Source organism: Staurois parvus, unplaced genomic scaffold, assembly GCF_062004578.1.
Source record: "Staurois parvus isolate SC_StPar_1 unplaced genomic scaffold, SC_StPar_1.0 ptg001071l, whole genome shotgun sequence".
Lineage (NCBI taxonomy): Eukaryota > Metazoa > Chordata > Amphibia > Anura > Ranidae > Staurois > Staurois parvus.
Genome location: NW_028318867.1, coordinates 57,753 through 72,020, shown reverse-complemented (window position 1 = coordinate 72,020; position 14,268 = coordinate 57,753). Strand labels below are relative to the sequence as shown.

The 14,268-nt window shown below is 43.2% G+C and overlaps 1 protein-coding gene across 1 annotated transcript in view; it reads right to left on the bottom strand.

The window, feature by feature from the left end:
- MDGA1 (MAM domain containing glycosylphosphatidylinositol anchor 1) overlaps positions 1-2,711 on the bottom strand; it is a 245,798-nt gene extending 243,087 nt beyond the window's left edge. The window contains exons 1-2 of the mRNA XM_089658457.1: positions 2,618-2,711; positions 919-999 (exon numbers count right to left, since the gene is read on the bottom strand). Of these exons, the coding sequence (XP_089514583.1) occupies positions 919-999; positions 2,618-2,711 (175 nt within the window). The remainder of the gene's footprint in view (positions 1-918; positions 1,000-2,617) is intronic.
- Between the last annotated feature and the right edge of the window lie 11,557 nt (positions 2,712-14,268).

The window sequence follows — 14,268 nt, the reverse complement described above, 5'->3', positions numbered from 1 at the left end:
CTGAACACCAAGGTTAGAGGTGTCTTCCTTCCCTGAGCCCTTTGAAGCCTTCGTATTCCAGAACCCACAATTCACGGGGTAAATCCTGAACACCAAGGTTAGAGGTGTCTTCCTTCCTAGAGCCCTTTGAAGCCTTCGTATTCCAGAACCCACAATTCACGGGGTAAATCCTGAACACCAAGGTTAGAGGTGTCTTCCCTCCCTGAGCCCTTTGAAGCCTTTGTATTCCAGAACCCACAATGCACGGGGTAAATCCTGAACACCAAGGTTAGAGGTGTCTTCCTTCCCTGAGCCCTTTGAAGCCTTCGTATTCCAGAACCCACAATTCACGGGGTAAATCCTGAACACCAAGGTTAGAGGTGTCTTCCTTCCTAGAGCCCTTTGAAGCCTTCGTATTCCAGAACCCACAATTCACGGGGTAAATCCTGAACACCAAGGTTAGAGGTGTCTTCCTTCCCTGAGCCCTTTGAAGCCTTCGTATTCCAGAACCCACAATTCACGGGGTAAATCCTGAACACCAAGGTTAGAGGTGTCTTCCTTTCCAGAGCCCTTTGAAGCCTTCGTATTCCAGAACCAGCAATGCACGGGGTAAATCCTGAACACCAAGGTTAGAGGTGTCTTCCTTCCCTGAGCCCTTTGAAGCCTTCGTATTCCAGAACCCACAATGCATGGGGTAAATCCTGAACACCAAGGTTAGAGGTGTCTTCCCTCCCTGAGCCCTTTGAAGCCTTTGTATTCCAGAACCAGCAATGCACGGGGTAAATCCTGAACACCAAGGTTAGAGGTGTCTTCCTTCCTAGAGCCCTTTGAAGCCTTTGTATTCCAGAACCCACAATGCACGGGGTAAATCCTGAACACCAAGGTTAGAGGTGTCTTCCTTCCCAGAGCTCTTTGAAGCCTTTGTATTCCAGAACCCACAATGCACGGGGTAAATCCTGAACACAAAGGTTAGAGACATCTTCGCTCTCAGAGCTCTCTGAAGCCTCTGGATTCCAGAACCTGCAATGCACGGGGTAAATCATGAACACAAAAGTTAGAAGCGTCTTCCCTCCCAGTCCTCTTTGAAGCCTCTGGATTCCAGAACCCAATCCGGGAATGACAAGACCAAAAATCCAATTTTCTCTGATCATAACAGTCATTCTGGAACCTCTTAATCTGCACCCTTGAGAATCTTGTGCGCCGTTTACCTCTTTTTACGCAGTGGTGGGCCCCAGCACTGTCACTATGTATTAACCCCATACAACCCTATATTGGTCCTTTGATGTGCTGGTGCCTCCTTACAGTTAATAAATATATTGGACGGGTGTTGACTATTCCTGCTCACATCGCCCGCAGAGCCCAGGTGAAGAAGACGTCGTATGCGCTGGAAATACATGTTAATAATTCATAGTGGTGAGACAGCGCTAGACGAAGCATCACTCACACAGCATCCCGCCTGACAGTCAGAAGAGCCGGAGCCTGGGGACTGAGCCCTTTCATCCTGCCAGTTAGAGCTGCAGTTTGTGTTATATAAACAGGCCGCGTTATTATCCGCGCCGCGTACCGACCCCCTCCCCCCCCCAACGCTTTCTCACGTGTCTCTACCCAGAGACGCACACCTGTCACTAAACTGCTCATTATCAAACCCTCGCCTGACCTGCAGCTCTGCTCCAACAATGTTGTTTTACTTTACTTTTGATGTAGATGTGTTATTTTTTTCTATCCCCCGGCAGTGAAAATGTTTGTTAAACAGAAAGTAATTTAAAAAGGCGGCAGAATGGATTTACTCCCTTTTTTTCCAAATGCTGACATGAATAACCAGCAGAAGAGAGTGACGCAAATCAGAAATCTCATCCATAGTGCCTGAGAGCCTTTCAAAGTCGTATCAGCCTGACAGTGGGAGTGGCTGTATTCAGATGGGTGGGTTGTTGGGGAAAGGGGATTGGATGTAGGAAAGGGGAGGGGCTTAGGGTAGGGTCGCAAAGTCAATGATGTCATAAGTAGTGCAAGGCATTGGTAAGTAGTCTGGAGAGATGCAGAACAATGTTGTCACGAGAGTGACTCTGATATGATTATCATGACACTGGGTTGCCGGGTCTAGTCTGCATACTATTTGGTTGAAAGATTAGTCATGCCAGAGTTACTATTCCAAAGGGAGATGCTAGGGGGGCCCTCAAGTTGGAATATGTGGTGTATAAGTAAGGGCGTTGGAGATGCAACATCGGCACCCATGCCCAACTGTTGCCTGTGTATCTCCACCATTGCATCGTATTGCCACTAGTTTGGCATCCTTGGCACGAAACGCGTAAGGGAGAGACAATACATGACGCCACTCTGCCGGAGCCTCATGAAGGTCCGGCGGCCATCTTACTTATGGACGGTCAGTCCGTTTTTATTGCTGTGTCATTTTAACTATTTGGAATGCTATTTCTGGAATAAATTCATTTATTACTACCTACTACACTCTGGGCACTTTTCTATGTCTCCCATGTGGAGCTATTGATTTATAGAGCCCACCCGATCCACTACAGTATCCAGAGGAGGGAGTTTCTGTCACACAGGCTGCTACACCCATCCATCCCTTAAAGGGGACCTCTGGCTGATTGGATCCCTTACTACCCAGGAGTACCTGACGTACCACACACCACCCAGAGGGAGGATAGTCCTTGACCTGGCTCAATCCATTTCCTTAAAGGGGACCTCTGTTTGATTGATTTAATGCGTATTACCATTACGCATCTGGTGAGTGTGTATTCTTACCCCACTGTTACAGAGCACCAGCACTGAAGTATCGCTACAGCTTACAATATATGTGCACGGATTGTCACCTATGGACTATTTATATATTGATTATATTTATTGATCATTATTATTTATATGGACATTATTTATTTTATTATATTTTTTTTTAAGCGCTGCACTTTTTATTTTCGTATTGCCACTACTGTCTTTGTTACCACAAATTACTCTTTAATTCCCACCAATGCCTATTTGTCCCCATGTATTGCCCATTTGTTAACCATGTGTGGCCACCATTGCCCATGTGTTACTCTTGTATCAACATCAGGGGCGGACTGACCATTTGGAAACTTGGGCACTGCCCGAGGGCCTGGGATCAGTAGGGGGCCCCATGAGATGCCCCTGGTACCTTTTTCATAGGCTTTTTTGAGTGTGGGCAAGGACACAGGGGCCCCATGATCCCCTATTGCTCGGGGGCCCCATGAGTTGTCAGTCCACCCCTGTAATTGTGTCATCTCTGAGCCAGCATCTCAGTTCAGGAAGTAGATGATGACTCCAGATGATGCCTTGAACAAAGATGGCGCCATCCTTCTGGAGAGAAAAGTAGATGAGGGAATTGTCGAGGGGGGGGGGGGCACTATGATTTCTACAAGAGTTAATAGATACCTGGAAGCCTTACATTACACAGCATGCTGCACTTAACATGAAAACATATATCTGATAACATCACCTAACTGCACTCGAGTTCGGAGACTGATTATGCCATCTGGCACACTTGGGTTGTAAGACTGAATATACTATTTTTATATATATATAGTGAGAACTCGCATCAAAATGGTAGAGCTTTTTTTAAAGCACACAGCAACTCCCTTCTTCTTTTTTTAAAGGCCCTTTTAGCCCAATCTTATTTAACTCCTTCACGCCTAAGGGTAAAACAAATCTAAATGCCTAAGCACAATTTTGCAATTTTATTATCACCTGTTGATATGTGAAAATAAAACCGTCCATATCATCACAACTACTTTATACATTCAGGTGGATTATACCTTGATTTTTTCAGGACAAATTGGGCTTTCATTTGGTGGTAAATGGTAATGGATATCTTCTGATTTTTTATATTAGCAAAGGAAAACTGGCCCAAAATAGAAAAAAAAAAAATCTTTTTCTTTTTTTTAGCTGTGTGTTTCTTGTTACTACCATAACCTACCACCAAAGAACAATCCAAAATAAATTCTCCAGCTCCTGATGATCGCAGCGACACCATCTATGTGTATGTTATGTGTTTGTACCCGGAGTACAGCCCAGAAACAATAGTGCACATTTTGTTTTTGTCTTTTTTTTTTTACCTAAAACACACTGACACTGATATTAACACTAACTGACACTGATACCATTTTTTTTAAAAATCCTGACCTTTGACCTTAACCTTTGACCCTGACCTTGACCCAAACACTTAACCTGGCACTGAACTAGACCAATCATTGATCTAGGTATTTTTCTTTATTTTTTCATTTATTTTTTAATATTTATATATTTATCTTCTTTTTTTTTTTTTTTTTTAACAAACATTTTTTTCTTTCTATGCCAGGAGTTAGAGAGATACAATGTATAATAGGATGTATATAATGATACAATGTATAATATAATGTATATAATGATACAATGTATAATGGAATGTATATAATGATACTAAGTATAATAGGATGTATATAATGATACAAAGTATAATAGAATGTATATAATGATACAATGTATAATAGGATGTATATAATGATACAATGTATAATGGGATGTATATAATGATACAATGTATAATGGGATGTATATAATGATACAATGTATAATAGAGTGTATATAATGATACAACGTATCTCTCTCCTCCATTCATAGAGAGAGAGAAAAGCAAAGGGGCCGGGCTGCACAGTGACTGATCACTGTGATAGACAATCAGAGGCTATCACAGCGATCATGTGACCCGGAATTGGGAGTCCCAGGTCCCGATCGTTAGAATGGGACTCGGGGCTCTCAGTGACACCGCAGTCTCTGTGCTGGGAGCGCGCCGAGCGGCACGCTCCCAGCACAAAGATACTGTAGGTACGCAAATATGCGGCCCCACGGAAAAAAACCCAGTTCTGTGAGGCCGCATATTTGTGTGACGTCGGCATCAAGGGGTTAAACGAAAGTTCAGTAACATGCTTCCCACGCAGGGGTATCCACCATCAAACAAATGCAACAAATATTCAGCCTCCTGGCTTGTACACAGATTTATGTCTGTCTCCTGCAGACTCTTTCCAAAATGGGTGTTTCGCACACAGCTACTCTGGCTTCCACCTTTCCTAGGTGAAGACCACCTGACTCCAAGGCAGTGACCTCCTGTCTGCCGGGGAGGGGCTCAGAATCATGGTTTGGGCCTCTACAAAAAGGCCTGCACACACCTGTGCAATCAGTGTGCTGGCTGCTTTCAAAACATGGACGCAGGATTGGAGATTTCATCCCTCCCAAATCTCTTAGAAATCTCCAGGCCGCAGGTCCCAAAATGGGCTTTACAAACCAAAGAGGAAACTGATAAACCTGTTTCCTCTGCATTAGGAGAACTGCCTGGAGCCCCTCAACCTGTATGGTTGAGAATCCTGGGTTATCACCATGATTTTCGCCGTGGCAGGATACCGCACTGCCACAATATATATAAAATAACCGATCAGCCATAACATAACCAATCAAGGCATGGACTCCACTAGACCTCTGAAGATATGCTGAGGTATCTGGCACCAAGCCTTCCTTTTAAGCCCTGTAAGTTGCAAGGTGAGGCCTCCATGGATTGGACATGTTTTTCCAGCAAATTCCACAGATGCTCAATTGGATTGGCCTCTGGAGAATTTGTGTTCCTCAAACCATTCTTGAATTTATCAGACCAGGCTACCTTCTTCCATTGATCCGTAGGCCAGTTGTAATGCTCACTTACCCATTGTAGGGGCATTTGGCTGTGGACACAGGTCAGCATGGGAACCCTAACTGGTCTGCAGCTTCACAGCCCCATACACAACAAGTATGTGTATAGTATTTCCTTCCTTCCTTCTCTTCCCTTCTCTTTTCTTTCATTTCTTTGTTTCGTCCCTCCTTTCCTTCTTTTCTTCCTTCTTTCTTTCCTTCCTTCCTTTCTTTCCTCCTTTCCTTTCCTCCCTTCCTTTCCTTCCTTCCCTTCGTTATATTCTTCCATTCTTTCTTTTCTTCCTTCCTTTCTTTCCTCCCTTCCTTTCCTTCCTTCCTTCTTTTCTTCCCTTCGTTCTTTTCTTCCTTCCTTTCTTTTCTTCCCTTCGTTCTTTCTTCCTTCCTTTCTTTTCTTCCTTCCTTTCTTTCCTCCCTTCCTTTCCTTCCTTCCTTCTTTTCTTCCCCTTCGTTCTTTTCTTCCTTCCTTTCTTCCCTTCGTTCTTTTCTTCCTTTCTTTTCTTCCTTCCTTTCTTTCCTCCTTCCTTTCCTTCCTTCCTTCTTTTCTTCCCTTCGTTCTTTTCTTCCTTTCTTTCTTTTCTTCCTTCGTTCTTTTCTTCCTTCCTTTCTTTTCTTCCCTTCGTTCTTTTCTTCCTTCCTTTCATCCCTTCTTTGCTTCCTTCCTTCCTTTCTTCCCTTGTTTCTTTCGTCCTTCCATCCATCATGACAGTGTTGTGAGATGCTGAGATCCTGATTTAGAAGTAGGTAGTCTCTGATATTGGGACATTTTGACAAGGGTTCCGACATTTTCTCTAACAAAGACATGCTGGGAGGTGAATTGACTCCTAATATGTGTATGTATGAATGTGAGTTAGGGACCTTAGATTGTACGCTCCTCGGGGGCGGGGACTGATGTGAATGTACAATATATATATATACAGTATATGTAAAGCGCTGCATACATTGATGGCTCTATATGAGTACCTGTAATAAATAAATAACAACAATGGCTTGCTCAGCCTTTTTGCTGCTATACACAGTAATTCTTCCCTACTTATATATTTAAAAGTATTCCTGAATTATACGCGCTCCGCCAGCAGCTTGCGGTCCCCGGTGTTGACACAGTGGCGTCTTTTGTAGCCCTGCGAGTGCCGTTTGTTACTAATTGGTGTTTGGAGTGAGATTTGGAGCGTCATACCCGCCAGTTGCAGTAATTAGACAGGTTTTAATGATCTCCTCTGCAGTCAGGCCAAGATTTACGCACTTTACACCATGTCAGGTCTGCCGCGCAGTCAAGTGTGGAGAGCTTATCTGACGCTGGCCTCCTCCTGCCTGCACTGACAGCTTATAATATTGGGAGGAATCAGAGGGTGTTGGGGGTACGTAGCTAAATTCTAGGCTGAGAAGCCTAGTAAGTGTTTTTAGAAGATATATAAAGACATAAATAGACTCTAAGAGCATTGTGTTTAACTTTTGTATGTAGCTTAAAAGGTCTTCCAGCAGCCAGCATCAATAGACTTCTCCCTCCACTGTAGATCCCTCCTAGCAACAACTGACCCCCCCCCCTGCAACAATAGAATCCTCACCAGCAACAATAGATCCCCTCAAAAAAATAGATTCCCCCAGCAACAATAGACTCCCTCACAAAATGAGATTTCCTCCAGCAACAGTAGACCCACCAGCACAGCCCAGCACCCCTTGCCAGTAGATACATTTAGTGCTGGAGGTGCCAGAACTGCATTCCCACATGTTTCAGCTGGAAAAAAGTCCTGGCAATGGGCATGGACAAAACAACAGGGATTTGTCAATACAAAGCAAAAACAATGGACAATAGTGATAATACACAGTCAACATATGGACAATGGTGGCAGTACATGGGGAGTGCAAGAGTAACCAATGGGCAATGGTGCCAAAACATGAGCAACAAATGGTCAATGGTGTTGTTACACAACCAAAATATGGGCAATGGCAACAATACACAGTCAAAAAATGGACAATGGTGGCAATTAGAGATGAGCGAATCGAACTTGGCGAAGTGGAATTCGTTTCGAATATTAGGAAAAATTCGATTCGCACCGAATCCGAATATTAGCAAACTTCGGATGCGCGAATCGAATTTTTCCCGATCGGCCGATTTTCATCCCTTCTACAGCCGGCAAAAAGTGTCCCTGCAGAGAGCTCCGCTATTTCTGACAGTTCTCTGACAGTTCCTTCACATTTACAGCGGTTGAAACATTGTATCTGTTTCCATTTAGGATACAGATGTTTTTATTCGGAAACAAATAGATACAATGTTTCAACCGCTGTAAATGTGAAGGAACTGTCAGAGAACTGTCAGAAATAGCGGAGCTCTCTGCAGATACACTTTTTGCTGTACTGGAATTCTTCTTCTTTTCATTCTTCTTCTTCTTCTTTTCATTCCTCTTCTTCTTTTCATTCTTCTTCTTCTTCTTCTCATTCTTCTTTTCATTCTTCTCATTCTTCTTTTCATTCTTCTTCTTTTCATTCTTCTTCTTCTTCTTCTTTTCATTCTTCTTCTTCTTCTTTTCATTCTTCTTCTTCTCCTCATTCTTCTTTTCATTCTTCTTCTTCTTCTTCTCCTCATTCTTCTTTTCATTCTTCTTCTTCTTCTTTTCATTCTTCTTCTTCTTTTCATTCTTCTTTTCATTCTTCTCATTCTTCTTTTCATTCTTCTTCTTCTTCTTCTCATTCTTCTTTTCATTCTTCTTCTCATTCTTCTTTTCATTCTTCTTCTTTTCATTCTTCTTCTTCTTCTTTTCATTCTTCTTCTTTTTTTCATTCTTCTCATTCTTCTTTTCATTCTTCTTCTTCTTCTTTTCATTCTTCTTCTTCTTCTTTTCATTCTTCTTCTTCTTCTTTTCATTCTTCTCATTCTTCTTTTCATTCTTCTTTTCATTCTTCTTCTTCTTCTTTTCATTCTTCTTCTTCTTCTTTTCATTCTTCTTCTTTTCATTCTTCTTCTTCTTTTCATTCTTCTTCTTCTTCTTCTTCTTTTCATTCTTCTTCTTCTTCTTCTTTTCATTCTTCTTCTTCTTCTTCTTCTTCTTCTTTTCATTCTTCTTCTTCTTCTTCTTCTTCGTTGTGCCCCGTGACTGCCCAAATGAGTGAAGTGTGCGGTGATTCTAAGATCGACGGCACTCATCTGCATGTCATACTGACTGACAGTATTATTTCTCTTCCCCAGCAGACTCCAAGGGCATTTAAATTAAAGGTACAGTGTTCTGCACTAATATTAAGTCTCTCTGAAGCCTAGAAACCCTTTTAATAAGTTAAATTCGCAGCGAATAAATTCGCATCGAATCGAATTTCTCCCGCAAATTTGGCGAATCAGCAGAATCGAATTTTTGAATAATTCGCTCATCTCTAGTGGCAATACATGGGGAAAATTAGGAGGTGGTGGCAATGCAAAAGTAACCAATGACCAATGATGGCAATATAAGAGTTATCAATGGGAAAGAATGGTAATACAAGAGCAATAAATGATAAATAAAGGAAATGTAACTATAACCAATACACAATAATGGCAATGCAAGAAAAAAACAATTGAACTAGAGTGATCAATGGGGAACAAAGGCAACACAAGAGTAACCAATATCAAATGATGGCAATACTAGAGTAACTAATGGGCAATCATGTTGATACAAGAGTAACACATGGGCAATGGTGGCCACACATGGTTAACAAATTGGCAACGCATGGGGACAAATGGCAATACATGGGAAAAAATGGGCATTGGTGGCAATTAAAGAGTAATTTGTGGGCAGTGGTGTGACACCAGGTAACAAAGACAGTAGTGACAATACGAAAATAAAAAGTGCAGCGCTTAAAAAAATATATAATAAAATAAATAATGCCCGTATAAATAATAATGATCAATAAATATAATCAATATATAAATAGTCCATAGGTGACAATCCGTGCACATATATTGTAAGCTGTAGCGATACTTCAGTGCTGGTGCTCTGTAACAGTGGGGTAAAAATACGCACTCACCAGATGCGTAATGGTAATACGCATTAAATCAATCAAACAGAGGTCCACTTTAAGGAAATGGATTGAGCCAGGTCAAGGACTATCCTCCCTCTGGGTGGTGTGTGGTACGTCAGGTACTCCTGGGTAGTAAGGGATCCAATCAGCCAGAGGTCCCCTTTAAGGGATGGATGGGTGTAGCAGCCTGTGTGACAGGAACTCCCTCCTCTGGATACTGTAGTGGATCGGGTGGGCTCTATAAATCAATAGCTCCACATGTGAGACATAGAAAAGTGCCCATAGTGTAGTAGGTAGTAATAAATGAATTTATTCCAGAAATAGCATTCCAAATAGTTAAAATGACACAGCAATAAAAATGGACTGACCGCCCACAAGTAAGATGGCCGCCGGACTCAAAAAAGCCTATGATAAAGGTACCAGGGGCATCTCACGGGGCCCCCTACTGACCCTGTGCCCTCAGGCAGTGCCCGAGTTTCCAAATGGTCAGTCCGCCCCCTTGGGGCCTGTACAGTTCACAAACGTCCAATATTGAATATTCCTGAATCTTGCTATTCTTATGAATACAATACATCCGACCCGGAGAGAAGATAGTTGAGTAACATTCCATTTTGCCAGTTTTGCACAGAATCAATGTACATATAGTTTAGCAGGACAAATAGCTTGCAAATTTTTTTTATAAATTACTGATTTTCCCTTAAACTTCACAAATCCAGCCCAGAATTGCAGGTTTTTTCATCTTGTGAGTCATTAATGACTCCGGATGTAAACCTTCTTGTTGGTGGAACGCCTTCTTGGCTTTTGCCATGTAAGCAGCTGTTCCTATTAGAAAAAAAAATTCTAATCAAAGCTCAGTTCTTTTTTTAATATTCTTTAAATATGATCCCAAACCCTCAGCTGCCCAGAAAGGGTTAATTAATTAGTGGCTACAATCCACGCTAAAGCTCTGGCCCCTCCCCCTTCTCCTCATTAGTGCCAAAAGGGAAGCTATAAAAGAAGCAATTAGTGCATTTAGCTTCACGAATTAGCAGCTGCGTTTAGGTAAGGTGAGGAGAAGTGTTACCACATACAGGAGACGCGTGACTTTATGTATCATAAACAAAAATTCTAAGATTTCATCAGATATTAACCCATTGAGAGCTGTTATTTTCAGAGGATTTCAGAGGTTTACATGGCAACGTCTGAAATCCACTATCATAGGGGGGTCTCTACAGAGCTCAGGGACTCCAAGTCAAAAAGTAACTTTTTGAAGAACCATCTTGTCATGAAAACACTGTATAATATGGCCATTCTCAACCTGGGTTCCTCCAGAGGTTCCTTAAAGCTGTGGCTGATTGACCTCCATTTTTAAGGTGCCTGCATGATTTTGGGGTCAAAAGAACCAGTGGCATACCACTAAGGATCCTTTTTAGCTTTCTTTGCAAAAGTGCCATTTTTACCAGGAATGTAAGGGGGGCATTATTCCTACTGACCACCAATGTAAGGGACATTCTTCCCACTGACCACCAATGTAAGGGACATTCTTCCCACTGACCACCAATGTAAGGGACATTCTTCCCACTGATCACCAATGTAAGGGACATTCTTTCCACTGACCACCAATGTAAGGGACATTCTTCCCACTGACCACCAATGTAAGGGACATTCTTCCCACTGACCCCCAATGTAAGGGCCATTCTTCCCACTGACCACCAATGTAAGGGACATTCTTCCCACTGACCACCAATGTAAGGGACATTCTTCCCACTGATCATAAATGTACAGGACATTCCTCCCACTGACCCCCAATGTAAGGGACATTCTTCCCACTGACCACCAATGTAAGGGACATTCTTCCCACTGATCACCAATGTAAGGAACATTCTTCCCACTGACCCCCAATGTAAGGGACATTCTTCCCACTGACCCCCAATGTAAGGGACATTCTTCCCATTGACCACCAACGTAAGGAGCATTCTTCTCACTAACCACCAATGTAAGGAACACTGTGGGGGACCCAGAAGGAGCAGGGCCATCTTTAAGGAGGGGCAAAAGTTAAAGCTGTCCTGGGTCCAGTCATTTGTTGTGGGGCGCAAAGCAGCTGTCCCAACTGTCTGTTTACATTTCCTTGTCCTTTGAAGTCTTTGTCCCGGGTTGTGTCCGATATGTCAGTGTGAAGTGCTGTCACATATGCTCAGCTCTGTCCTGTTGCTATGTACAGATAAATCAGGTGTGCAGACCATGTCAACATTCACACATAAATAACCAGCATTCATATGAAAATAGTGTCCCCAATGTGGCATTCATATGTAAATAGCATCAGCATTCATATATACATTAGGTCTCCCCTGAGGTTCCAGCCACCAACACGTCTGCTGGTGGTCAGTGTAGAAATGTAGTGGTTGTTGGTGTAACATTCCCCATTATATTGGTGGTCAGTGTATATTTCCCTTTACATTGGTGGTAAGTGCAGAATTGCCCTTAAACTGGTGGTCACTGTAAATCCCCTTTATATTGAAAATCAGTTTTAATCCACCTAACAACGGTGGTCGGTGTAGAAATGTCACCTTCCAACCCCATCCAGCACTGGCACTGATCCCATCCACACCAAGCACTGCCATTGCTCCCATCCCCCCCAAGCACTTCCACTGATCCCCCCCATCAGCACTGTCACTCATCCCATCCCCCCAGCACTGCCATTTATCCCATCCTCCCCACCACTGCCACTGATCTCATCCCCCCCTCCACTGCCACTGATCCCGTCAGCCCTCCCCCCAGCACTGCCACTGATCACACCCTCCACTGCCACTGATCCCGTCAACCCTCCCCCCCTGCACTGCCACTGATCACACCCTCCCCCCCAGAACTGCCATTGATCCCAGGAGTCCTAGGATTCCTAGGTGTTTTCTGTCTATCAGTGGGTCCCCTCATTCTCAGGCCATGGTGTGCAGGCAGTTAGGAGATGATGTTCTGTAATCTTCAGCAACCAATCAGTGAGATATAATTAAGTGCTGTAACCTCTAGCAACCAATCAGGGAGCTGGAATAATGTGCTGTAACCTCTAGCAATTATTAAGTGGTAATAATGCACAGTAACCATTAGCAACCAATCAGTGAGCAGTAATATTGTGCAGTAACCTCTAGCAACCAATCAGTGAGTGGTAATAATGTGCAGTAATCTCTAGCAACCAATCAGTGAGTGGTACTCATGTGCAGTAACCTCTATCAATAAATCAGCAAGTAGAAATTAAATGCTGTAACCTCTAGCAACTAATCAGTGAGCCGTAATGTCTGCTGTAACGTCTAGCAACCAGTCAGTGAGCGGTAATGATATGCTGTAACCTCCGGCAACCAATTGCAATCACTGCCTGATCTGCTGCAGTAAACTGATTTTGGGTTTAGCTGCTATTTATTGTATTCCTCAGAGCACGTGGAGAGCAAAATTGCATGGGGAGAGCCCAAGAAAAACTTTGCTCAAGGTCCAATCAATATTAAAGAAGGCTCTGAGAAGGAGGAACCAACGAACACTGTGGGGGACCCAGAAGGAGGAACCATTGAACACTGTGGGGGACCTAGGTGGACAAGAACAGAGTCCAAAATATGGGTGCACAGATCTCACTCAGTGTTTCAGTCCATCTGATCTCAGCCTATAGCTGGATTTTTCTTTTGGGCGAATGAACAAAGTCATCCATGTGTACTATGCCAAGGCAGAGATGATGTCATCAAAACTCCACCTTTTTCATTAGAAAGTCATCCATCTGTCCATCTGTACTATGCCAAGGCAGAGATGATGTCATCAAAACTCCACCTTTTTCATTAGAAAGTCATCCTTGAGCCCCAGTCAATTACTTTGCCTAGTTTGAGATGATGTCATCAGTCTGCTGCCGGCAGGAGAAAGCATTTCCCCAGTCTCCCCTCCCCCCCAGTGATCAGACTGTACATTACAAGGCGAGAGGCTGCAGCAGAGGGTTGATCTGCGTCAGACATTTGGAAGCAAATCCAAGAACTGCACAGGCACCAGGATTTACATGACCGTGTCATCTCTGATCAGTCCAGGATGTAGATGGCGACCCTGGATGATGCCGGAACAAAGATGGCGCCATCCTTCTGGAGGGAAAAGTAGATAAAGGCATTGTCTGGTGTAGTCCTGTGATCCCTGTGACTGAGCATGCATGGACCTAACAGAAAAATACCCATAAGACTGGTCCACTTTAAATTCTGGCGTGGATAAAAATGGAAGGATAAAATGTGGAGCTGATCGGAGCTTTCTGTACGACGTCTGAGGGGGAGAAAGATAAGTTAATGACTACAAACATTTATTTAGACCAAACGAGGGAACAATCAGATATTCACCTGCCATTTGGAAAGGTAATTTCCTCGGGGAGCTGCCTGTTAAACAGAGTATTGATTTACAACATTCGAATAATGATGTACACAGGCGGCAGTTCATTATAGGGGACAAAGCGCTCTCCACCGGTGCAATTACCATCCCGGCAAGCCCGTTTATGCCATTTAAATCCTTCTGTACTAATCCAACCAGAAGAGGAGCCTTTTACCTACACTGATGGATCCCCCAAGAAGAGGAGGAAATCGGATGATCCAGTTCTCCGGAAAAGAAGATACATTGTAGCAACTGCTC